At 36.3% G+C, this 27,653-nt stretch overlaps 1 protein-coding gene across 6 annotated transcripts in view; it reads right to left on the reverse strand.

Moving 5' to 3' along the window:
- Positions 1–27,653, reverse strand: part of LOC126967614 (dystonin) — a 338,791-nt gene that overhangs the window by 194,800 nt on the left and 116,338 nt on the right. For 5 of the 6 annotated variants that reach the window (XM_050812167.1, XM_050812166.1, XM_050812165.1 and 2 more), the window contains exons 2-3: positions 22,112–22,487; positions 3,441–3,502 (exon numbers count right to left, since the gene is read on the reverse strand). In XM_050812167.1, the coding sequence (XP_050668124.1) occupies positions 3,441–3,502; positions 22,112–22,280 (231 nt within the window). In that variant the 5' untranslated portion in view covers positions 22,281–22,487. The remainder of the gene's footprint in view (positions 1–3,440; positions 3,503–22,111; positions 22,488–27,653) is intronic. The other variant, XM_050812155.1, reaches the window with a different exon arrangement.

A 27,653-nucleotide genomic window follows, 5' to 3' on the forward strand; every position in this document is an offset into this window, starting at 1 on the left:
TCTGAAACTAAAGGCTCTGTCCCCAAACGTGGGTGAAAAGAACAGAAATATCTTAGCACTACAATAAGCAAAATTGGTATATGGCAAAATGTACGCTATGATCTGCAAAGGAACACCAAATAGGTATGTGTCAATCATGGTTTGTTGGGAGATGCCATATCAAGAAGTCACACAGCATCATTTTGTGAATAGGAGTGAAGACTTCAGCCAAAGTATATCATCAGACCGTTTAATATCGTGTTATGAAACCTATTAGCAGGCTTTTTGAAAGTACCGTGGACTGTCCAGCAAGACTCCATCTGGTCACAAGGCACAAACTACCCAAACTTGGCTCAAACTTTCTTTTTTCTGATTTTATAAGAGGTGAAGACTGGTCCTCGTCTTATCGACCCGCCATGCAGCTATGACTTAATTTCTGATGGAAACAGTGCGTATATCGACAGATTCCGCGCCAGACAGAAAATAGCCTGCAATAAAGCCTAAGGTAGGTAAGCGCAGGACCGATCGTCGTGGAGATCTTTGGGGGGAGGCTTTTGTCCAGCAGTGGACGTCTTCTGGCTGATGGTGATTATTAGCCATCGAGCAAAATTGCAAAAAAAGTAGAATGGTTGGCGTGATGTCCATTAACGACGCACTTTTCTAGTAATAATGTAGTTAAAGTTAAACTTTAAAACAAATTTCCAGGATTCCAGGTGCTAAGGGTACCCACAAAAATGTATACCTCCGTTGAATAGTTTATAAAATTTACAACAAGTATTAATGTATGTTTGTAGTGTATAATTATTAATGTATTATAATCAATTCTTTATTTGCCAGCCTAATACGACGTTAAGCTAAACGTGGTTAACACGCCAAAGGCTAGCAGGATCATTGAGTATTCAAATCAGTGACACGTTTACGAGGGCGTCACGCGCGGACCACGCTGACGTATAATGTCACACGACAGCGTGACATACGTGTTCCTTGTACTAAACAGACGAGTAAATCAATACAGAGACATATATGAATCTGTCGTTTTTTATGAAAATAAGGAACGAGACGAGCAGCACGTTCAGCTGATGGTAATTGATACGGCCTGCCCATTATATTGCAGTGCCGCTCTAGATTATTGAAAAGCCTAAAAATTATGAGCAGCACTACAACTGCGCTCGTCAACTTGAGACATAAGATGTCAAGTTTCATTTGCCCAGTAATTTCACTAGCTACGGCGCCCTTCAGACCGTAACACAGTAATGCTTACACATTACTGCTTCACGGCAGAAATAGGCGCCGTTGTGGTACCCATTATCTACCCCGGCATCCGGTGCAAAGGAGCCTCCCACTGCTATCAAGAAAAGGTTAGCGGGTCCGATCCCCGCTACAAGTATTGACTCTTAAATCATTTATTTATACGTCTAGATAGACAGTTGTGAAAACGTCGAAAAAAATTGAATTTAGAACTAACCTTTATTTTGAGCAATGCACGCACACTAACGCAAAGTGTCATTCAAATCGCGAGTGTAAGACGCAGCTTGTCACGAACACTAAACTAATATTCCTGGCATGTTTTTATCGCTTGTATTGAGTATTTTACCTTAAATTAGTTCTAGTGTTGTTTCTTGCATATATCCCGGGTGGTAAGAATTTTCTAAAAACAATAGTTAGACCTGACATTGTAAAGAATATCTTAAACTTAATAAAGCATCGAATTCCTTATCCAAACTATAATATCACGTAAGCGCACAAATAACTTGAAGTGCCAATAGATTTAAGGAAATTATCTCAAATAACAATGATCTCATGACATCAAATAATCTTACCTACCTAATGTTATTTCAATATGTCGTAAATCTAGCGATCATGATGTCATTACCATACAACTTGTGCCAGTCATAAACGGACGACCATCGCGCTCAGCGGATGGTTTTGGGTGGAAATATCTGACAATCAATAGGCACCCCAAAAGGCGAGACAACTCACTTTTTTACTAGTCACGCTATACACCCAGAGACCATCTCCTTAGCAACCAGCAACTTCCAGAAGTACTCGAGCCTTGTGTCTCGGGTGCTTTATAGTTATAAAAGATTACTACATCTTGTAGGGATGCCTAGCCAAATTTCGTTGGATAGAGTCCGCTCTAGGAGAAAAACTTATCCTCTCTCCCTCATCTTCCTAACTTACTTTGGTATGGAAGGTCGTATGAAAGACATTAACGCGAGGTATAATAAGCTTCGATATTTCAGGATGAATTTACATTTATAAGCGTATATTGCTATTTGCTATCATCTATATACCGTTCAGGGAACACGGCAGGAATCTTGTTCCATTATTTGGTTGTTTACACACCAAATAAAATTTAAAAATAAAATTTTATGAACGATGCGGGACTCGAACCGACGACCTCCGGCGTTCCGTGCCGGTGCTCTAACCAACTAAGCTAACCATTTATTTGTGTATTAATTCTTAAAGTGAGGGTTATCACTTTAAAAACATAACAAATTGTTTAGATTTACAAGAGCGACATCTCAAGTCAATTTCCTAATATGCAATTATTGGGGATGAGCAGGTTATCAACTGTAAAGTAGATCCTGTAGATAAAGCCACAACCTGAGAGTCGAACAAAGCATACAAGATCTCATAACGATACGACACTCGAACACCGTTAGAGCACCGGCACGGAACGCCGCAGGTCGTGGGTTCGAGTCCCGCATCGTTCATAAAATTTTGTTTTCAAATTTTATTTGTATATTAATCCTAGAAGTGAGGGTTATCACTTTAAAAACATAACAAATCACCGTATACTTGTGATGAAGAATATAATATTAGAGTAACACCTGATATTGTTTGTCTTTCGACACTTTTCGAGGGTTATGCTAAGATGCTTTGTTAACAGCATATGCAAATGAAAGCCAAGCTATTTCTGGCCGAGCATTGGTCGATAAGATACGAGGATATTTATCATAAATTTTGATAAGACAGCAATCGACACAATACGCAGACAGTTTGCACAATGCTTCCATGAGTCAGGCACCTTGTGAGATGTATGACATGTTTATTGTTATTTGCAGTACAAACATTTAAATGTAAATTGTTTATCGGCCCGAATACAGAGAATGTGCAGTGATGTTAATGAACATGAATAATATTTCGTTTTTTATGATATATTATTTCACAATTCAAAAGCACCGAGAATATTTTATTTCAAACATATTTTACATAAAGTTTGAAAACAATTGTTAACAAAAATTTAAATGTGTTTTCTCTATACATCGATAAAGGCGCGGTCTTACCTCAATATCCATAAAATTTGGCTTCTTAAAGATTCAATTACAACATAACGCAATGAAAATATTGTAACGCAAAAATTCTGTGCACAAAGAAGGACATAAGAAAAATTTAAACCGAATAGAATATTTATATATAATTTGAAATATCCTATAAAAAATTTGGAAGCTGCTTACCTTCTTAAGATGCTTGTTGACCCATTTCGTGAACGTCTTCTTTTGTATTGCATCCCGCTCATCTGGAATCAAAAATAATATATTATAACACTCGAATATCAGGGATCATACGTCATACAAATCAAATCCAGGTCAAGGAAATGACACTAATTATGAATGACAAAAGTTTTTTTTCTTTTTATATCTACCGCCACTTCGGAAACGGTTGTGGTTCAATGAGTAAAAGTGGCAAGAAACTCATTGCCTCTCTTTTAAATCAACATGTACAGCTTCATCTTTTTACAAATCATTTAAGTTACAATATACGTACCTAAAGTGATGCAACAAAAATACGCAAACATCAAATACTCAACGAGTAAGTCAAAAAAGTAGATGTAAATAAATGCGTAAAAACAAGTGTTATTGAGTACAGTAGATGCATCAATCCACACACACCGTAAATAGATAAAGTTATCTTGCGAGCAGTTTATAAGCGATTATAAAAAATATAATAACTTTAATTTTAAAAACATGAAGCAGGGTTTCTATTTACAGGATTATCCTGCCACCACAAGTAGCGTCTGTTCACGAGCATTGTCGTATTAGTATATATCTGCCAGTACATGTACGATTCTTCAGAATTAAATATGGCTCAAATTCACCTATCCAACCTATTTCAAAAATATACATGAGTAAATTTCAGTAGTATAGATATTAATTTTAATACATTTGGCAATTTTAAAAAATACGCTTTTGAACCCTTATAATTTGGATGTATAAAATTATAGTTTTTAGTAATAGTAAACATACATATTTTAGTAGTATTACTTAACTTACAATAATAAATGAAGGCAACGCTGTGCATACGTGTAACTTAGATAAATAAGTATTAAATATAAGAAATTTTACGTTATAAGTAGTCATAATATTAATTGTATATCTAGTTGGTAAGCCTTTTTTAATAAATAAATAAATGACGCATGGGCCAGCCATCGCCTCCCTAGACCATATTTTAGGTAAGGGAGCCCGTCCCACGTTGCCGCCACAAGCAGTGACATTTTAACGAGCATGATGAAACAAGTCACGAGAACTCAACCAAATCACAGAATGTTCATCTACAACCTATCTATATAAACAGACGGTTCCTATAGCCCACTGGTTAGTGACCCTGCCTACTGAGCTAGAGGTCCCGTGTTCGAATCACGGTAGGTGCAATAATTTATATGATGAATATGAATGTTTGTTTCCGAGTCATGGATGTTAATATGTACTTATTATTATATTATGTATGTTTTAGTAAGTATATTGTATTAAATATATCATTGTCTTGTACCCATGGTACAGGCTATGCCTATTTTGGGGCAAGACAATTTGTGTAAGAGTGTGTCAATATTATTATTATTTTTATTATTATATTCTTATTTTCTACATTTATTATCTATTATTATTCTATACTTATAAAACAACAATATTACAAATAAATATATATACATATATAAAATAGAGTCCCGCCGGCGTTAGTTCACGCCAATTCCGCCGGTGGTTAGGGCGACAGACTGAGGAACTTCCGCACGATGCGTGCAGTTCCCAAAACAGCTGCTTTCTGTAACTGTCTCTTAATCCAGTTATTAACCGAGAGCCTCTTGAGATGATGTTCGAGGTTCTTTGCTATAAGACCGTTTACAGAAACATTGGGACCATTATTGTTGAATCAACATCCCACATGTCAGTAATCTCGTGTGCTAAGTCCAGGTACTTCGACAATAGGCCTATTTCAGCTTTCACAAGGTTATCATCACACCGAACGGTGATATCAACAATAAATGCCCGACGCTCTAACCGATATATCTATTATTATTATTATATCTGTATTTGTAAGTGGAATTAACTGCAAAACAAACATATCGAAGAATCATTAACAAGCTGAAGAAAATGTAAAAATAAATGAGTCTGAAACACGTCTAGCTCTATTACCGGGTTAACGAACCACGAGCCAACGTAGTACGACTATTGCGAATTATGTTTTAATAAAAGATCGCTTGTTCCGATACCCAAGTGTTGCCAAATGTTCTGCAAACGGAACTAGCGTCTGGTCTCGACACGTGCACCCAAAGCAGACCAAACAGCACTTAGGCTAGGATCTATGGAGAGTACTTACGACTATGCTCAGGCTTTACTTACGTTTCTTTTATGATAATAAGGGATCAGACGAGCAGGACGTTCAGCTGATGGTAATTCCGATCAAAATTCTTGAAAATCCTAAAAATTCTGAGCGGCAATACAAATGCGCTCGTCACGTCGTGGGAGTATGCTTTTTTTGAAGGTCCCTAAGTCGTATCTGTTCGGAAAAACAGCAATCGGTAATTTATTCAACAAAGTGGCTGTGCGAGGCAATATATTTCTTGCAAAACGCGTTGTTGTGGAATAATAATTAATAGTTTTCCTAAACTAAACAATACCGATAGGCTCGTTTGTTCTCCTCTTCTGCAAAAATAAAAGATGTCATATACACATACGTATACATATAATCACGCCTCTTTCCCGTAGGGGTAGGCAGAGACAACTTCTTTCCACTTGCTGCGATCCTTACATACTTGTTTCGCTTCGTCCACTTTCATTATTCCCTTCAAACATGCTCTTCGGTTTAGGGTACTCTTGACCTGGCCTTTTTTCAAGACGTGTCTGATTTGGTCTCAAAACGTCCGCCTAGATCTACCACTTCCAACACTTTCATTCACACTCGCCTTATAAAATATGGTACGAATTAATTTTTCAATAAACTATTTCAAGTGTCCCCTGAAATCCGGAATTTTTCATGAACATGTATTCTCGCGTTATAATATCTATAATTTAAATAAAACACTTTTCAAGGATTTAAACGCGTGTAATTGTAACTGTTTTTACATTAGATTATTGCGAAAAATTTAAATTTTTATTTTAGTTAACCCGACGTTTCAAGACCTTTCCAGATCTCGTTTTCAGGGGGACTCCCCTGTCAATATCCTCCTGTAAAAACAGTTACAATTACTCGCGCTTTAATCCTTTAAAAGTGTTTTATTTAAATGTGTAACACTCGCGTTAATAAAAGAAAATACAATACTTATAATTTTCAACATCATCAATGTCGAACATGCCGTGGGCACGACTAGACCCTGCGATGTTAATGCATTACCTTCCTTTTAAAGGAAAATCAAAGAAACAAGGGAACTTTGGAGGCTGTGAACAAGGAATACTGTAGTCGAAAGAGCATTACAAAGCCAACCGTGACGGTTAAGTCTCATTCAGAGGCCACAAAATAGAATTCAGCGAGTGTAAAGGAGTTTTCCCTTCAAACATTAACAATTGCTGCATATTATACATGGTATCTGTATTATGCATTGTGAAAAAAAAACCGCGTCATGGCCGAAACAAATTAATTTGTAATAAGTCCACATCAAATCACAAACTACATAGATGGTATCACGATACCTGTCAGCACTCCGCTGTCCGTATGACGTCACATAATGACTTGTCAGAGAACATAATTAAGATACCTTTACCACCAGCAGCGAGATTGCATCTCCGTATCGTCTTCTCATTCTTATTGGATACTAATAGAACCGATAGATGTTGTTCGACCGAACGTTTCTTAAATTATTCTAGCAATAAATGTTAATAATAATGTGAGTTTATTTCACACCTAACGATCAAAACGATCAACAAAAATTTCACGCTTACGTGGCCGTAAAATACACACGATACCTACTTACTATACATGTATATAGTTTTGTTTGTAAGTAACGAATAAAGAAAAAAACAACTGAAAATGTTACTCAGTAAATGAACTAGAACTAAACTAAACTGGTAGAACTATTTAATTATTGAAAAAAATTGCGATTCCAAGATAATAAATACCTAATAATTTAAAAAAAAAAGCTGATGAAATACGTTTTAAAATATAGAAAATATATTTTATATAATAAAGAATAGTGATGAAGAATACGATCTATTGCGATAAATAAATATAAATATTAATCATAAATTTCACTGACAATGTTTTCTCCTAATAAAATAAACCAGTGGACGAAGATACTCTACTTTTTAATACCAGTTTGTTTAAATAAATATAACACATTTTAAGTTCTTAAGATTGCATCAAAAGTAATTATATATTATAAAAAATTTCAAGCGAATTGGACGTCTTGAAGTGGTTGAAAATCAAGATTAAAGATTCCAACTTGGAAACCTGTGTTACAAAACGCGTCTCTCAATAAGACCCATAGTGCCGATGATCACGTAGTGGACATTGTGAGTACATTCTGTGCACCCGTGGACACTAGGGGTGAGACGTATTTATCGTCACAGGTATTTGTAACAGGTATTAAATTATCACCGGTTGTCACTGTGACAAGATATCAAAAATAACAGTGACAAGTATTAGGAGTATTTTGTAACAACTAGTATTTTATAACACCTAGTATTTTATAACACATAGTATTTTATAACACCTAGTATTTTAGTAGCAACTGATATTTGAGTAATACCTGTTATTGGACAAATTAATAGGAGTATTTAACTATTTAGTAGGTAACAGTATTTTGTTACAGCTACAATTGTGGGATTTGTAGGTCTGTTATACTATTTTTAATTTAATAGGTAACAAAATAGTTATGGTTCAACTATTCTTTTAAAATATGTGGGATAAGAAAAACCCTGTTTACTTTTATTGTTTACTGAATATTTTTCTTTCAGACACATTTGTAAATAATAGATACATCATTTTCATACATTTATTTAACATACTATTGTTAAGATAATCACAGTCACCGTCATACCTAGTATTGCATTTTGCCTAGAACGTCTCAACTCTAGTGCACACCAATAGTGATACAGTGTCAGTGATACCGTGCTCATCATCACCGGCGCACCCCGCGCCCCCCGCCCTGTCCAGCCGCGCACTACGAGCTCAAGTCCGCAGTAAGAGGTGGGACGTTATCGCGAACCCACCACACTCACCCTTATGAAAGACCTCCGAATGGTACGAAACTAGTCAGTACCGACACCGACAAAAAACGTGAGTAAAGCCGTATTAATAGATAATTTAATAATGACTCACGAAAGTTTTAATAATCTAAAGATTTCGTTACAACATACATAGGTAGATAAAGCAGTAGCGAAAATAAAACGTATATATAAAGAGCAAGGCTCTCTTCTTATACATACAGCCTGAACGAAGTTGGGGTGACCTACGATTAATAATTTCGGGACGCGAATCCACAGACACACGACCCTGGTAGGTACAAGCCAGCCTGATTAATATTCTGCAAGTAAACAGCCTTCGAACTGGGAGGCATTACCAATTTAAGTAATAACAAGCGACTACTTACATAATGCTATATGACTCAAGGTTTACACTTGTTTGACTATAATTGAAATTATAAAGCCTTCACCACACCCACCTCGGCGTTATCGCATGCGTCAATTATAAGATCTCAATTGTGAAAAATAACTTTCTCTTGCGCCTTATTTATTTCTTAACAATTGTACAATATCTAGTGTAGGTAGGTGCTCAAAAGGTCAACTATAAATTCAACTGTCAGATTGCAATAAGAATTTTATATTTATATAAAAAAAAACAAATTCTTGCAAATAACCAGTGGGAGGCTCCTTTGCACAGGATTTCGGCTAGATTATGCGTAGGTTCTACAACGGCGCCTATTTTTGCAGTGAAGCAGTAATTTGTAAACATTAATGAGTAGAGGTCTGAAGGGCGCCGTAGCTTGTGAAATTACTCGGCAAATGAGACTTGACATCTTATGTCTCAAGGAGACGAGCGCAATTGTAGTGCCGCTCAGATGTTTGGCTTTTTCAAGAATCCTGAGCAGTACTGCATTTAATGGGCAGAGCGAATCAGTTACCATCAGCTGAACGTCCTGTTCGTCTCGTCCCTTAATGTCATAAAAAAATCTCTGATTTTACGATCGGTTTAAGTGGCAAACAGATGAAAAATAGTAATTAATTCAAGATTAAAACGTAATTTATATCACCATGGAGTCTAAAGGTAAATGAAGTTGCGCACTTTAGGTCGGTTTTCATCCATTATCCGCGATATTGTCCCAATGAGTCAACTATGACGCGATAATTCAGTGTGGTGTACACCTTAAAGTAAAAACTGCGTAAAATGACATCTCAATGTAAAATTGTAGGTGACTCGACAGACGTTGTTCTGTAAATAATAAAATTATTTCGTAAAATTTGCTCCCTGTTGTTATAATGAAATTGTTTCACAGCAGAACTATCAAACCTTGCGTCAATAAATTCTCTCATAGAAAATATATCCATACAAAACAAATAATGAAAATACAAATAATTGCGTCCCAAATTGAAATAAAAACTATCCTATCTCTCAAGTTGGACTAAACTGCACTCCATGAAGTAATTACCCCATTAAAATCTGTTCATTAGTTTGGGAGTTCACTGGAAACAAACATCAGGACACTGGATTCATAGATATTAAGATTATACCAAAACCAAAGAAGAGGACGACAAGCGATCATACATACAGGGTCGCTGATGGTATGTGAACGTCAAGTCCCAAACTCTTGTAACACCAGATGAAATACAAAACGTTGAATAAACGTATATATTGAATAACGAGCAATTCGAAAACCAAAAATACATAGCTGGTAGGATAAAAAACAAGGGTTTTTTCGCCGTTTTCACAGCCCTCTTACGGCCATTCCCAATTTTAAGTCTATCACCGGTGATGGCCTACTTGAGAAAAAAATCGTATTTCTGTCCCAATAAACTTACCGACGGTAACTCACCTTATCCGTACACGCTGTCTGTCAATGGGACGACGCATAGCTTACCAGGGATAGAAGTTTGTATGGAAATGGCAAGGGTCCATGGACTGGCGATAAGAATGACTTATCGGGTATATTGGGACAGCTTCAGATTATTGACAGCTAATTACTAACAGTAGATGGTAGTAATTTATCTATATCTTTAGATAGTGTATTGGAAACGGCCGATAGTCTATTTAGACGTTTAACGAACGTTTACAATAACCTATCTATTCTTAGTTTAACTTACTAGACGTAGACAATTCTATCCTTTTACGCTTACTCGCATTTCAATAACCTATCGACAGCAAGCATTGGACTATAACTAATAATATAACTATATTGGAAAAAACTATGGAAATGCAATCTATCACTAACTAGAGATATGTTTTTTAAAATGGCTGTTTATGATCTAAGATATAAAACACGTCATATTAAGACTTTGCTCGTTGCTTTTTATTTAGATTTGTCTATCGAACCTTACGTTAAGGCGGTAATAGATATAATATAACTACAAATAAATAAATTGGTTACTCTTCTATGTAACAGTTAATTAAATACCGTATGTTCTATAGCATAAGGTATTAAATTCGATTAAAATTATTTCATGCACATGAGTAATTTATATTTTATGAATGAGAACTTTCACTATCCATCACTGATAACAATGCTAATTGCAACATTAATTAAGAATTTGTTTATATAGAACGGTTGCTCCCTGCCATTACTTCAGCTAAATGGTTCTGTGATCTCTCTTATCGTTTGCTAAGTATAGAAAGTAGACGTCGAGAAGTATTTTGTATGGCGGTAATAATCATTAATGAATATATTATGGGTACTAACACAAATGTTTGATAATGTATAAAAAAAAGATATTTATAAGATATTTAGAAGCAAAAGTATTATAAAATAAGTCTTTTGCTTCTAAATAAGTAATCATTAGAGTTTATAACAAATTACGATCCTTGACCACAATACAGTAATAGAACAGTACTTTAACTTCATACTAGATCGCCCGAATCAACGCACGCACACATACATACACACGATTTATACGGCCGCTAAGCAATCTTGGGGAGTCAAAACTATTAAGTGCCACACCGTACGCCGACGACACAGGTCGCTGTCCGAGTTATATTAGCTGCGCCGCCGATGGCGCGCCGTCAATCTTTTTGTATGTACCAACCCTAGCACTCTCGCCCAAACGTAGGTATAAATTTCAAGGAGACCGCCTAGTTACTGACGCTACTGCCCTATTACTTGTATTTTGGTACGACCCTCGAGCTATAATTTGGTGGAAAAATAAAAAAAATAAAAGGAAAACTGATATATAAATGAGAGGAACCTGCTAGAACCGATATACCTGTATCACTCGGACAATAGGTTCTTCAAAAGCCCAAGTCCACAAGTCATTAAATACCGGGTCCATATACAACGAACGACGGCGAATGTAAGATATGGAACGATGTAAAGAAACGAAATGAAACATGACACGGTGTATAAATGAGAGGAACCTACTGGGCTGATGTAGCCGCATCACTCGGACCCGGGGTTCGTCCAAAAGCCTCGTTCACATACGAAGAACAACGATGAATGAAAGATCACCCTTCTCTCTAACTACAGATATTTTTTCACTTTCGCTCCGTTGCTGTCGTTAGTTTTATGAAGCGGTGAAGAGAAACGAAATAAAACATGACAACACGCTGTAACAGGCCCACTTGAACGTATCACACAACAACAATAAATTATTCCTGACGATCCGTGTACGGCGTTAATCGATTACAGAACGGTATTTTGGGCACAGTCTCGTACTTTTCAGTGCAGAGAAAATATTTTCCCTGATACGTTCTTAGCACGGTCTGAGTATGAAACGTTATTGTGACTGCATTAGGCTTAAATGGTCGTATTTAGGCTCTGTGAAGTGGCGAGACAAATGACAGATACCTTTATCTGATTCCGTTTGCAGTCATTCTTTGTGCCCAAGGCCTTATCCAAAGAGGATGTTTCAAACACACATTGGAAACAATTTTCTAATCGCCTCACCCCAACGGGATCCGACATGACACCCCATTCCTCTCAAGGCAAACACTCGCAAACATTGCATTAGACCATTGTTTTGGTCAATATAGGGTAATAAATCAAATGTAGAAATTATAATTCGCCATTTAAAGTCACAGAGCAACATCAAAGCGAGCCGAAACCTTGCCACTCGTAGTTTCAATAACATTGACCTACATAGATTAAGATTTAGATTTAGTTTATATAAACGGGTTAGTGCTAGACTAACACTCCTATCCAGGGTTCCGTATAAATTCGGATTGCTCTCCAAAATTAACAGTATTATTGAGAAAATATCTAGCAGACTTACTGATACGTATCTTAATATAATTTCGTATTTTTTATGGAATTGTACGGTTCATCTTATGATAACAACCGTAGCCTTGTTTGTAACACGAATTGTAGCCAGCTGTAGTCAACCCACATAGTCTATGCTAAGCGATTGTAGCAGTAACACGTGTTGGAGTGCTGGGTTTTCTTCAATTCAGAGTTCTGCTCAGTGGAAATACTTTCTAAGGTGTTATTTTCTTATTAATGAAAACAAATAGCCATATTTTCACAATTTTGATCTGCGTCAGGGCACCGAAAATATGTTACCAAGTGTAGCATTAATTTCAACTACTTACTACCGCTCGTTCTTTACACAAAAAAAAGACGGGTCTGATCCTGTAAAGCTTCAAGAAACGGAACCCTAAACCACTAATTAGGTAATGATTCGTACTTCGCCACTGTTCCGCCACCCGGTCTTGATAATTGGCTACGATTTGCGAACAAATGGTGCAGTTTTGTTGTGCGTTAGCACGCCTTATCAGCGAGTTAAATCGATGATCCACACAGAGAACCTAATGCTTTTTAATGTATGGTTCTTATACGAATGATACAAGGGACTATTCATAAAGACGTGACAACGGCTCAATCGCTTAGCACGCGGATTCAATAAACCATGAAGAAGAAGAAGCTCTTTGTCAATATTTTGGTAAAAAAGTAGACCCTTGAAGGGAAGAGACGAGCACGAGACGAGATCATTTTTTCATGCCGCGCCTAAAGAAGTATAACTTCAAAAAGGTTTTTGGAGCTGTAATAAAGAAACCAATATCTACCAGTGGGTTAGGCAGAAGTTATAGACCTAAAAATGCCTTTTCCGTAACTTGCCAGAAGTGGATATCCACTTACATCAACCCTTTCTGTCAAGGTCGCTTATTTTTTTAATTCTTGACCTGAATTATTCTACCAGAGGAGTATATGGGAGGAATGCCACTATGGTATAAGAGGATCTGCACTCGATCTTCTGATCTCATATTTAAATAATAGGATTCAGAGGGTCGAGGTGAATGGCAGGAGATCTCCTGGGACTCCTCTCGGTATGGGGGTACCACAAGGGTCTATTCTTGGACCCTTCCTCTTCCTAATTTATATAAATGATCTACCTAACCTTGTAGAAAAAAAACACAAGGTGGTATTGTTTGCAGATGACACTTCACTTATATTTAAAGTGAAACGAAGCCAAGTTTTGTATGACGAAGTAAACAATGCTCTATCTGACATCGTGTACTGGTTTAGCGCCAATAACTTATTGTTAAATAATCATAAAACCAAATATATTAAATTCACCGCGCCAAATGTCAATAATGTAGATGCGAATATTTTATTAAATGGAGAGGTGGTAAAACCAGTGGAATCTGCTATATTTCTTGGCATTACTCTTGATTCCAAATTGCAGTGGGGCCCCCATATTGAAGGTTTGGCGAATAGGCTTAGTTCTGCAGCATATGCGGTTAAGAAAATTAGACGGTTAACTGACATAGATACGGCGAGATTAGTATACTTTAGTTATTTTCATAGTATTATGTCCTATGGTATATTGTTATGGGGCAGTGCGGCCGATATTAATACTATATTTGTGCTGCAGAAGAGGGCTATTCGCGCGATTTATAACCTAGGTCCTAAAGAATCATCAAGAGAATAATTTAAAGAAATAAACATTTTGACTGTTGCTTCTCAATACATTTTTGATAATGTTTTGTATGTTCATAAGCACATTGAGGAATTTTCTAGAAACTGTGACATTCATAATGTTAACACGAGGAACAAACATAAACTTGTTGTGCCTACTACTCGGTTGGGTCGAGTTAGTAAGTCTTTTGTTGGCCGATGTATATGGTTCTACAATATGATCCCAGAAAATGTACAAAACAAATGTGTTACGAAATTTAAAAGAATTGTTAAAAAACGTTTGTGTGGGAAAGGTTATTATAGCATAAACGATTTTCTTAATGACACCACGGACTGGGAATAAAGCGAACACCCTCAGGCTCTTTAATTATAAATGTTTATTGTACGATATTTCATTGTAATCCATATTTTATATTAAAAAAAAAAGCCCGCTGAGTTTCTTGCGCCCATTCTTCTCAGGTCTGAGGCAGTCTCTTTTGAATGGGTGGTAGATTTTGACGTTCAATGAGTGATTTTAAATCCTATTTTGAATAAAAATATTTGAATTTGAATTTAAACAGGATGCCGGCTAGATTATGGGTACCATATCGGCATCTATTTCTGCCGTGATGCAGTAATGTGTAAGCATTACAGTGTATCGATCTGAATGGCGTCGTAGCTAGTGAAATTACTGGGCAAATGAGACTAAACATCTTATGTCTCAAGGTGATGAGGGCATATTTTGTTGTACCGCTCATAATTTTTGGTGTTTTTCAAAAATCCTAATTGGCACTGCATTGTAATGGGCAGGGCGTATCAATTAGCATCAGCTGAATGTCCTGCACGTCTCGTCCCTTATTATCATAAAAAAAATTAAACTTAATAATATTTTAAACACATTTCATTTATTAGATCATACAACCTTAACCTTGAATTGGCTTTATTAATGTCAATGTTATGCATATGTTTATTTAGATACGTATTTAATTCAATTTATTTCTAGTCAATAAAAATACATGCAAACATTCAATTACGCTTGCCTGCAGACACTACAGAGTTCTATAAGCCAGGGCTGCTAATGCATTCATCACATTCAAAATTGGTAGGTACCCGTCTGGGATACGAAAGTTCTGGGCGTTCTCAAAACCAGCTCTCGATAACTTCAGCATGCAATCCTTGTCGCCACTACAAAGAGGGAATGTATCCTGGTACATACGGATTCTGGGTACTCTTTTTGCCTCCAACTGGACTCTTAATGTCGATGAAAAGACACCCTGCCACTAAATTCCATCGCTACACACGCCTCAAACATGGATGTCATCCATCTGGATGTCTGGATTCGTCTACAGAATGGTTTTCAAGGATATTGCACTCACGTATTAGATATACGATAACTATGAAATGACCTTCCTAACGTGGTGTTCCCATACGACATGGGCTGGGACACTTTGAAAGGCCGGCAACGCTCCTGTGTTTATTGTGGTGTTGCAAGAGAATGTGACCTGTACACTCGTTTGTCCTCCTCTTCCATAAAAACACCTCAGAGCCTTAATTTCCATCAGGTGAGCCGATAGTCACTCACATCTTCGCCGCCTTTCATATAAAAAAATACTTCCGGCTTCTTTGCCACTCGCATCGACATTCTCATAGAAGCTCTTTCAGAAAAATCTAGAATGTTCGCGTAGCTCGACCGTACCATTCACATTCCGTCTTTATATATTTGTCCAGTACTTTATCTATAAGATTAAACCAAGACAAGATTTTGTCATTGAATAATGAATAAGTTTGTTCTAGAAAGTTTGGATGATATAGGTACATAGGTATTATACAGTATGTTACATATGAGAACCAGATAAGCTTGCTTCACACGAACTTACTCCGGAGTCGTATAAATGTCTGAGTGGAAGGTTGCTGATGGCTGCTGATAGCAATGCGCAATTTGCAAACGGCGGAATAGCAATGAGGTGTTTAGCGCAGAGCTGCACGTAACAATGCTTTGCATTCAGTTTGTAGGTAGCATACTAGGCCATTATGTTTCCGATTTGTATAATTATCTTAAATAATGGAGTTTGTAAGCCTGTTTAATAATAGGCGCCGAGAAGTTTGAGTTTCGATTGTTAGTTTTTTTAGGTAGAAGAAACCAAGAAAGGTAATTTATATATTATTTGCGCTCTTACTGACCATGTAAGACCAGAGGCAGTCATGTCTCACTTCCCGTGTAGGTATCGAAATCGTCAGTACGCGCGGTTGCCACGCCAGACTATCCAGTAAGGACTCATAAAAAAGCAAAGCATATTAAAGGTCATTGCGATACAAAATTATTTTTTAAGCTTCCTTAAGACACTAACAACTATCAAAGAATCTAATTTAAAGCGATTATTATTATAATGAAATTAGGAACCATGATAGCTACCTATTTATTTCCTATACAAGTGGACTAAACGTGGTCTTCCAACGCATACTATACTATCTGCAACGAATGTAGGTTTGACAACGAAAGAATATTGATTTAATTAATTCGATTACGTACCTTTCTATATATATTGTAGAAAAGACCAAGCTATTTTTATAAGTTGACCTAATACTAGGTAGGTACAGTTTCAGGTAAAGAAGTCAACACTAATGTCGTCAGAAGAGGTGAGAGTCACGCGACAAAAAAAGAGGCAACGGTTAATAGCGCTTTGCTATTTGAATTACACCTTATTGCATGGCCGCAAGAGTCCCTATTTCAATTATAGCTTTTGCGGAGTGAGACTTCTCTAATTGTACTATTACATATTCTTTGCTAGAGGACTTGTCGCCATCAAATTAATGACAGCAACCAAAACAAAGATATATTCGAATTGGGTGATCATTTTCAACCTAATTCAATAAAAGGACGACATACAGTTCAAATCAGAGAATATCGATTTATTGCCGATTTTTTCTACGGTTATACACAGATCAGAAGGCATAGTTCGTAGAATCGATTCAATAACTGCACGGGCTTTCAATAAGAGGGCAACAATTAATAGGGTAAGACAGCCGTCCATTCGGTAATTAGTTGAGAGTTGCCGCCGCCCGGTCACAATGCGTTCATTCAATTGCCATTCATGATTGACTCAATAGATTTATTCCACTCACTCTTCATTACATCTTTGTCTACGGACATACTATTTTATACAAATATACTTAACTTTGTAAATATTAACTCCCTTATTCATAATAAAACGCTTTTCGAAGGTATAAAGCTATATTAGTTAAAACGTGTTTTAAGCCTATCGCACGTTCGATAAAATTTCTTATTCATATTCGTTAGATAAATCTCCCATAACTAATTGGTCTCCATAGCACGCAATGTTGCCATTTCGTACAAAAAACATGATTTTAACTAATTTAATGAGGAACTGTCAATGGAAACAGACATCTTTTCAATGTCAATGGCTTGTCAGTTTTCAAAAGTCGATGTCAAAATAATTTCAAACTACCAAAATCAATGTTTTGAAGTCTGTCGATTTTCAATCTATGACGGATATCCAACAACTTTGAGCGGGAAGCTATTTAACACATTATTTAACGAACAGCTGATCGATGTCGGCCATGTTTTTTTGCGTTCGAGTTATAGTTTTATAGAGGGGTCGTTGCTACTATAAGTCACGTCAGCATTGTCGAAGAGATAATGAGCGTTTTAGCTCTAATATGCGATTATGAATACCATTTTTCATCAGCGTATATTAGCGATGTTTTAAATCTCCGCTAAGTCATTATGAATAAGACAGTTAATGTAATACTTCTTATAGCGCGTTTGATAAAAATTATGAAATTGAATTTATGTCGAAAATTAATGTTACTCTAGTGTAGTATGTTTTGCAACCTAAGAAGTATAAGTACTAGGTACTTACGTGGTTTTCTGTAATAAATATCAGGGCACTTTTATTTTTTTCATTATTATTTCCCTCGAATTCGGAATGATAGTTACACTTACAAATACTTACAAGTCATTCAAATCATATCTGTATCTCAATTTGCATTCCATGTACAGGTTGTATTTATGTTTTTTTAAATGAAAATAGGGGACGAGACGAGCAGGACGTTCAGTTGATGGTAATTAATGCGCCCTGCCCATTACATCGTAGTGCTGCTCAGGATTCTTAAAAAAACACAAACATTACGGTCGTCACCTTGAGACATAAGATGCCAAGTCTCATTTGCCCAGTAATTTCAGTTGCTACGGCGCCTTTTAGACCGAAACACAATAATCTTTACACATTACTATTTCACGGCAAAAATAGACGCTGTTGTGGTATCCATAATTTAGCTGGCATCGTGAGCCTGGTAGATGTAAGTATGATAGTATGTACCGGATATTTCCGGTTATCACGGTGTTTACATTTTATGAGCGGTCATTCGTTGACCATTTGGAATTTATTAAAGAATTCCTGATATAGGTACTGCTATCAGGTTCATACATTCGTCGTTATGGTAGAACCTGCAACTCACCCGGTAAGCAGACATATTATACCACTCAATATGCGGACTCACCCTCGTCTTTTCTTCTCTATGTCACTGTTATGGAGCAACAATAATCACGCCAGAACTCTTACCGGATTTATAATAATCTCAAACAAGCGTGTTATCTGTTATCAGAACAAAACAGTGTTGTCTTATCAGTAAGTTTCTTATCAGCAGGGGGTTACTATACTTAAAATATACTGAGGTAACGCGGAAATTTGTCCCAACACTGGATGTTTCAAATAATTCCAATGGGAAATCTTACTCAAACTCCAATATCTGTATGTCCGTCTGACCGCAATAAGTGTCAGCTGAAAGTTTGTAACAAAGAATGTAACGCTGTTTAAACATTTTTTGTCCCAAAATCTATGCCTTTTCATAGCTTTTTGATTTTAATTAAATTACTAGCTTTTTGAATTACTTCTAAGCACTGTTCATAAGTAATAATTCTACTTTATGTTCATAATGGTAGAGTAGAGACTGTTCCCAAATAATTTTATTATTTAAGGTGACAAAAGAGAACCCGCAGAGCCCTTATTTACGGTTTAATTAAAATTTTAGTATTGCCAGTCGTTTTTGCCAATCTTAGTCAAAGCTATCTAACGAACTGGGCCACCTCTTTTCACTATTGTGAAAAGTTTCTCTACGCTGCCTTAGTAGTAATATGTAACTACAATATTCTACAAACATTTTGATCAATAATACATTTAAAATAAAGTCTGCGATAAATCACTGTGTAATAAATGGCAAATACAAATTTTTTAACACACGGACGAAACCTCGGGGCACAGCTAGTTAAAATATGTTTAAGGCGAGACTAAATGCCAGCGACCTTGACCGATAGGAGTTCAGTTAACGGCCGCCATACGTAACAAAGTAGTGTGTAGTTCATTTTCGTCACCGATTAATGTTGTCTGCTTACTCTTCGCCTTTAAGTCATTGTTAAATAGTATAACTAGAAATATTTCGTTTCGTTATCGTATCGTAAACTAAACAGGCCGTGAAAACAAATATACATCCGCTAATCTCACTTACACGCGTGATAATTATTTGGCCGTCATTCCAGAAAAACGTTCCAAACCACAATCATGTCGAAATTGAGTTGAGAGCACAAAACTGGTCACGTGATACATATCAACGGACTGACAAAAAATTGCAACTCTACTGTCACTCTTAAAATGACACCATGACTTACTAGCCCCACTCACATGTATGGAATACACAAATATTTATTAAACTTTAAACACGAATTCCTTAAAATGTGATGTTTGTGGCTTGGAACGTTTTTCACGAACTACGTCCAATTATGAAACGCTTCGCTTTGTCTGTATATATCTGATACATAAACAATTTGTTATTTTAAAGTAATATCTCACTTCTGGGATTTGTTCCGAGCGCTCTTACTAACTGAGCCAACGACGAAACGCGAGAGGCTTCGAGTCCCGCATCTTTCATAAATTTATGTTACTTTAATTTGTGTATGTGATACATGCATGATGATTTCTTTTCAGGACTCACATCGATACCTTGGCATCGCAATAGGTTTCATACCATGCTCGGAAGATAAGACTTCCTATGACGCGTTTAGGAATAAATTATGACAGTAAATTATTCTATAAATCTTCCTATAGTATAGTGTGAAGTGATATCTATATTTAAGATAATTATATAGCAAGTGTTATATCAATACATAAAAAGATAAATGTTACCACACGAGATATTCACAATAAGTTAACTTTTTATGCTGCGGCCATATTGTAGCGATAAAGTGAAGAGTTTAATTTAACATGTTGTAAATTAAAAAAATCTTTAGTTTATTCTGCTTAGCTTTACTAAATCATGTGTTTCACGTTTATACGACGCATCTTCAGGAGCTGTTGTGTTCTTAAATGCTGGAATGCGAACGAGCACTTACATTAAGTCCTCTTAGTCACTTGGACAGAAGACTTAGTGGAATTAATACTAAAGATAATTAAAATCATTTTATACTATATCAATAGATTATCCCAAAGTAATGCCTTATTATATTAATTTTCGTGCAATTTGTGCTGTCGCGACATGTCTGGACAGGAATTCGTCACATTTATAATATTATACCTACACTAAACAAAAGTTTTGCAGTTATTCATGGAAGTATTACATGTCTTCCATGCATACATTAGTTTGCTGTGAAAAAATAACGGCCAACATTCCTTAATAAATACTTTAAAAACAAACAACACATTGTTAATACTGTTAAATGCCACTTGAACAATCAAACGCCATCAACGCTAGCAGAAAAACGGACGTAAATCACAGAAGCGGGCACGCGGCGGCACAACTAGAGCTCGCACATCGACAGAACCGGTTCGAGACATCAAATAACGTCTAGTTAACGTTCGTTATAATATCAAATAAAACTATTATATTCTCAATTGGTTTGTGAATATAATTATATTCGTTGATTGAACGTGCTCTGCCAATGTAACGTATTACGAAGGATTAATCTGTTATTTTGTAATCAAAATACTGCTGATGTTACCAATGATGGTCAGTTTCAATCTTTAATTAGTTTAGTTTATGACATAGATCTAAATCGCCTATGCAATTGTACCTAATGCACCGTACTCACCCATTAAGAGGATTGATTAACATTCTTTGTACTTTGTTTTATTTTGCAAAATCTTCGTAAGTCCGATTTACGCTGCACATACATTTTTGCAAAATCAGAGTAATGGGAGGAAAATTCATGGATAAAACGAAAGAAGTTCATTCAGAGGTGAAGTTAAGAACGGTTTTCGAAAGCACTTAGAAGAGAACCAGCACGTTCAGGACGGGCCTTGAAAGCTGCTCGTCAATTTTAATGGCGTGCTTGGAGTACACTCTGATGATTTTCAACTTCTATATTTTATCAAGATGCACGGTTATATATTTTCTTCTAATTATTTAAAAAATATACCAGCCGCCCTGTAGAAGTAACCGCAAGCATGCGCAAGGTCCCAAGTGCGTTTACATAAAGAAAACAACACTAATTTATTTCGTGATGATGCCGAAGGATTACAGCCAATATCCACTGGATTATATCCTGCTGCCATCCTTTTGCTATCCTTTCCTAAGACTACAAATTTCCAGCAATACTTTAAAGCTGCACTTTAGACTTTAGAGTGAATGAAACAATCAGGTTATTGTTATTTTAAATAGAAGGGCAAACTGACAAAGTATGGTCAGTGCCAAGCATAAAGAATACAACAATCAATGAAGAATTATTAGAATATTAAAGGATGGTAATAATTAAATCTCATCAATTCAGCAAACGTTAGGTACTCCGAACAGAACACAGCACACGCAGTCGCTTATACCTTCACCACGAACCTGACTGTTGAATAAAGAACTCCCAACATGTTGTACCTTTGAACTTGGTCAAGTTCTCCTCGTAAACCTGGTCGTGACTGTCCTTGTTGCCGCGATGCCGCTTTGCCTGGTGAGGGCCCTCGTAGAAACCTCCATTAAGGCTCTCCTGCATCGCCTCTTGGGGGTCAAACCCGAGGCGCTCCTTGTAATACGCTTGCGTAGACATATTATCACACACACATCACTGGTGAAATCCACACGGTCCAAAATATCGTGCTGGGATCCGCCAAAATCCCACCACAACACACACAAACGTTCTAATAGCCGCTTAAGGAATGTCACCCTTTGACACTTGACACGTCTCTCTGACACTTATTTTAATATGGCAATAATATGGAATGTAAACATGGACTTGTATGCTTAGTCTATGGCCCTGCAAAGATAATAGATAAATATATTAATGAGTCACTGCGCAGTTTTTCGTGAGAAGGTTTTGGGTAATTGTCGCCATTATCGTCTTCTGCCAAGGCTGTTGTGTCATCAATAATGGCGGTTTGTACGACAGTCTGGTGCCGCTGATTTTAACATTCAAAATTAAGTTACACGTTAACATTTAGTTAGGTATGTAAGAAACGGTCGTTCAATTAATTATGCTTATAGCTAGAATCTTTTTTTTTAATAAGGGATCAGACGAGCAGGACGTTCAGCTGACGGTAATTTATACGCCCTGCACATTACAATGCAGCGCCGCTCAAGATTATTGAAAAACCCAAGAATTCTGAGTGGCACTACAACAGCTGCGCTCGTCACCTTGAGACATAAGATGTCAAGTCTCATTTGCCCAGAGTTTGAGAAGAAAATCTGTGTATAGTTAGAAAAATAATAAGTTGAACTGGAGGAAGAAATGTAAATCGTTTACGTATTGTAAGTATCACAAAAACACCATGTCATTAGGGCCCGATAAAGAATGCCGCTTGCATTTTTATCCTTCATAACATGTTCAACAGTATTAGTCCTCTCAAGGTCTCTCTGTATAAAGATTGATGATACCTTTTTATTGCGCAGTAAGTTCAAGGAATGCTTATCGTTTCACACAGTATATATACCTAAAATTTAAATTTGCTCACGTCACAAGCTAAAAACTATAAGTCGATTTACAATTATTGAGCAATTTATATTATAAATTACCCAAATGGCATTTTAATTGCAGTCTGTTGATTATCAACGCAATATTTTCGTCACTTTGAAGCACGAATTACTAATACATTGTTTCAATTTATAATTTAAAGCGTAGGTGGCTTCAAACAGAGAGGATTTATGAAAGTCGATTGAGTGTACAAATTTAATGAGCCCAGTGGATGCAGGTAATTTCTGCAACCAGCTGTCAAATTGTACAATCAGATCGGGAAAAGGGGCCCTACGTCTAAGAATAACAGAGCATATGTGAAAGTTTTGATGCTTTTTTTATGAAAATAAGGGACAAGACGTACAGGACGTTCAGCTGATGGTCATTTATACGCCCTGCCCATTACAATGCAATGTCGCTTAAAATTCTTGAAAAACCCCAACAATTCTGAATGGTACTATAATAATTGCGCCCATCACCTTGAGACATAAGATGTTAAGTCTCATTTGCCCAGTAATTTCTGCTTACACATCACTGCTTCACGGCAGAAATAGTCTCCGTTGCGGTATCCACAATTTAGCCGGCATCCTGTGCACAGGAACCTCCCACTGGTGAAGCTATGGAACCCAGTGCTAGTGGAACGTGTCAGGGAAGTGTGTTGGGACCGCGGGTATAGCGGATGACCGAGTAAGTCCATAACCTCTTTCTAGTGTGATGGTATGTAACCTGACCTGAGGAAGAGGTGAATACATACTCACAAAATGTATCTATTTATGCTTGCGGTGTTTGTGCTTCACTATACGCTTAAAATTAACGGGGACATCGAGGATTTGACGTTATAGTTATCAACAAAAAGTAACGATAAATATAAATACGTAGTATAGTTAGAATTAAAAACCCAATCGATTGAAACACGTTCTCGTAATCGACAAAATAAAGCAGTTGTCATTAAAATATCAAACGGACTTGGAGTAAGCGAATTATCAGAAACCAGTTTGGAATCCCTACCTGGGCCGAGGTCGTTATGCTTTGAATATCTCGGATCCCCAAATCGCAAGGTCATTTGTGGTTACATACTATTTATACCACATTATATGTGTGTATGTATGTCTTATATGCATGTTTTTCAGGGAGACGTTATTTTCGTATTCATTTATATCGTATTAGCTTTTACCTGCGACCTTGTGCACGTGAAATACTTTGGGCAGCATTTTTTATTTTTAATAATTAAATAATACACTACATACTGCTGTGGTTAATACATTTTTATAAGCTACCAACTATAGAACTTTCATCCCCCTTTTGCACCCCACACAGGTCTAAATTTTAAAAACGCTAGAACAAATATTTATCTATTTCTTATCAAGTGCCTAGATACAAAGTTTCATGGTGTTATCTTATATAATGACGAACTTTGATACAATTTCTCACTCCTATTTCAACCCCGCCAAGCCTTTTATTAATGGTTCATTGTAGCCTAAGTCCTTTCCCAAGTTCTTCTCTATCTCTGTACTAAATTTCATGAAGATCGGTTCAGTGGTTTAGGCGTGAAAGCGTAACAAACAAACTTACATTCACATTTATAATATTAAGTAAGGATATTTGCAATACATAGTATATTAGTTATGTCGAAATAGCAGTATCTAAGAAACGGAATTCTTGAACGTCATTATCCCCCCACTTAAAAAGTCACATTGATTTAAACTGCGCACACTGATCAAGGGCCGATGACAATACAATAATTATTCAATAGTTTAATAAATATAATATAGCCATATATTAGTAAAAGTAGTCATTTTAAAATTATTACATGTATTTTAAAAAGGTCCCCCCACACTTTTATATATTCCTAATTTAAACTCTAACGACCTTACAAATAAACTTGTGATAAAGTTATACTTACCTGAGAATAAGCCAAAAAGCTGTTTTTCCGAATGTCAGGCAGCCTTGCAAATAAACGCGGGAAACGTTATACGTTTAACCAATCATAAGTAAATTGTCTATTTGTAAGCTCACTTTATTCTCAGGTATAACTTTATTCCAAGTTTATTAGTTAGGCCGATTGAATATTATTGTCTACTTTTTAATTTGGCTTTCTAAGCCGTGTTATTTTGTTTTCTTTATTATTATTTATTTTTGATACTAAATACAGATTTAACACATTCATCAGAAAATCTGCTAATCTCCAAGACGATTAAACATTAGGCAATCTCTTTTACAGGTAATTCACAAAATTAATGCCATATACTGTATTAACCACACAAACACACAATTCAGCGGCGTGATCGCCACCCAGGACTGTCTCTCAAAAAATTCTCATACGTGACCGAGACGCTCAGTAAAGTGAGGTGATTGAAGTCCCCTCGCCAAAAACATCCAAGGTCGTAGCGTAATGACCAATTGTTACAATCTCATGGGAAATACGATACTTCGGGGGTAGGTATAACTGGTTAGGGTTGACACTTGCAAATCTTGATAAGATATTTTTCTTTATATATTTTAAGACAAGTTTTTAATGAAAGGCCGTATACAAAGATTATGTCTGCACCATTGATGTTGTAACAAATCTACTAACATTTTAAACATATCCTTGATGTCAATATCAATAATTATGTCATGTTCAAGGGTTGAAACATCTGGGACATAGCTGTCACGGATTTCACGTTCCATCCCTTGAAGCTTGATGAAATACCACGGACATCGGAATGTCTATGACGTATCATCAAATGGGTGGCACGGCACACCCAGCAATTTTTGTCGAAGAAGAGGTTTTATGTCGAAATCTCGCATTTTGTACTCTTGTTTAAAGTCATAGGACATTTATTTTTCTAAATTGTATATTATCTCTGAGTGGGAAAGAATCGGCGCAAGAAATACTCCCAGTATTTTTTTGATAATACAATCATATTCTAGTTCCTCATCATATTATGTTCTTAGTATCAAAATTAATGGTTAACTTTGTGGATTACTTCATGGTTATACTCCATAAAACGGGCAAGCAAACTTATTAATGCGTTCCACTTGAGTGAGTACCACCTATAGAGGACTGCAATACATTTTCGAGATGTAAGTATGTTCACATGGGTTATCCTCAACATTATATTAGTTTTTACAAATAACAACAGCAATTACTTAATTAAATTAATTACAGATACCACTTAATGATAGCTAATTCCCGCCATTAGAAATTATCGCTTATTTCGATTGATCGCTTATTTATTTTTTTTGCCGATTGTATTCATAAAATAAATACAAATACGACACGCGGCAACCCTAGCTCATGTTGACGTCTTCGCGATCAAAGAATTAAAAGTTAAAAACCGTTTACACAATCGAACATAATTTTTCAATTAGCCGACATTTTGACCGTCACAGCTCTAACTCTAACTACACGACCATTTCGGTCTCCATGGTATTTCTTGACAAAACAATAATTACTCAACGCGGAACAAGAATTAACGGAGAGCAGCTTACTTGGGAGCGCGTTTAGAAAATAGATAAGAAGATCAATTGATTCTGAACCCGGACTGAAATTTGAACTTGAAAGTTCTTTTCAATCTCTACAATGAACCTTTATTATTGTGTACCTAACTATAAACCGATATATACTATAAACCGATATATACTATAAACGCAAAACAAATTTATGCTGGCAAATAAAGAAAAACTTGTCGCCGCACTGTGGTATTTATAATTTACCCATCTAGTCAGCATGCTGTGCGTAATAATCTGATCAAAATCGGGAATAGAAAAATGTATTTCATGTGTAATTTTAATTAAAAATGCTTGGAGGTAGTTTAAGGAAATTCTACAACTCTCAAAAGAAAGTTATTTTCGACAATAGTAACACTAATGACTTAGATTAAGGATTGGTCTCCGCTGCGCTCCAATTAGATACCGCACTATCTAAGAACAATAGCGTTTTATACCGGTTACTATTAGACACTATAATAATAATAAAAATTACTGATGATATTATGTGATCCCAGTGTCTTTCTTATTTCTTTTAGTATTATTTTTACAAAGTTTTACTACGCAACCCGGCGTTTAAGTTTCAATTATTAGCAAAGTTTAACAGAACATGTGGCACGTCAACGTCACACATTGATCGAGACTGGCTCGAGTACGCCCACTTGTGCGTAGTATTAGTTGCCGCACTTTTGCGACTACGCCTGCGGTATCTAGTTGGAGCGCAGCGGAGACCAATCCTTAATGTAAAACTAATGATATTCTACTGACAGAGCCTGTGTGATGTGTCAATCAAACATTCGATACATACGGAATAGAAGACACTCATGATTTAAAAACCATAAGACTATATAGTTTCAAAGCAAACACTGGTCCGTTTCCCGAGCTACACAAAACACGTTTGAATAGTTAAGAGTAAAAAACGAAAGGAGGTGACATTAGCACGCACTCTCTTAATTTTATTGCAGAATACCGTATCCACTACAGACATAAGCAGATTTGAAT

Source organism: Leptidea sinapis, chromosome 13 (genome assembly GCF_905404315.1).
Source record: "Leptidea sinapis chromosome 13, ilLepSina1.1, whole genome shotgun sequence".
NCBI classification, from domain to species: domain Eukaryota; kingdom Metazoa; phylum Arthropoda; class Insecta; order Lepidoptera; family Pieridae; genus Leptidea; species Leptidea sinapis.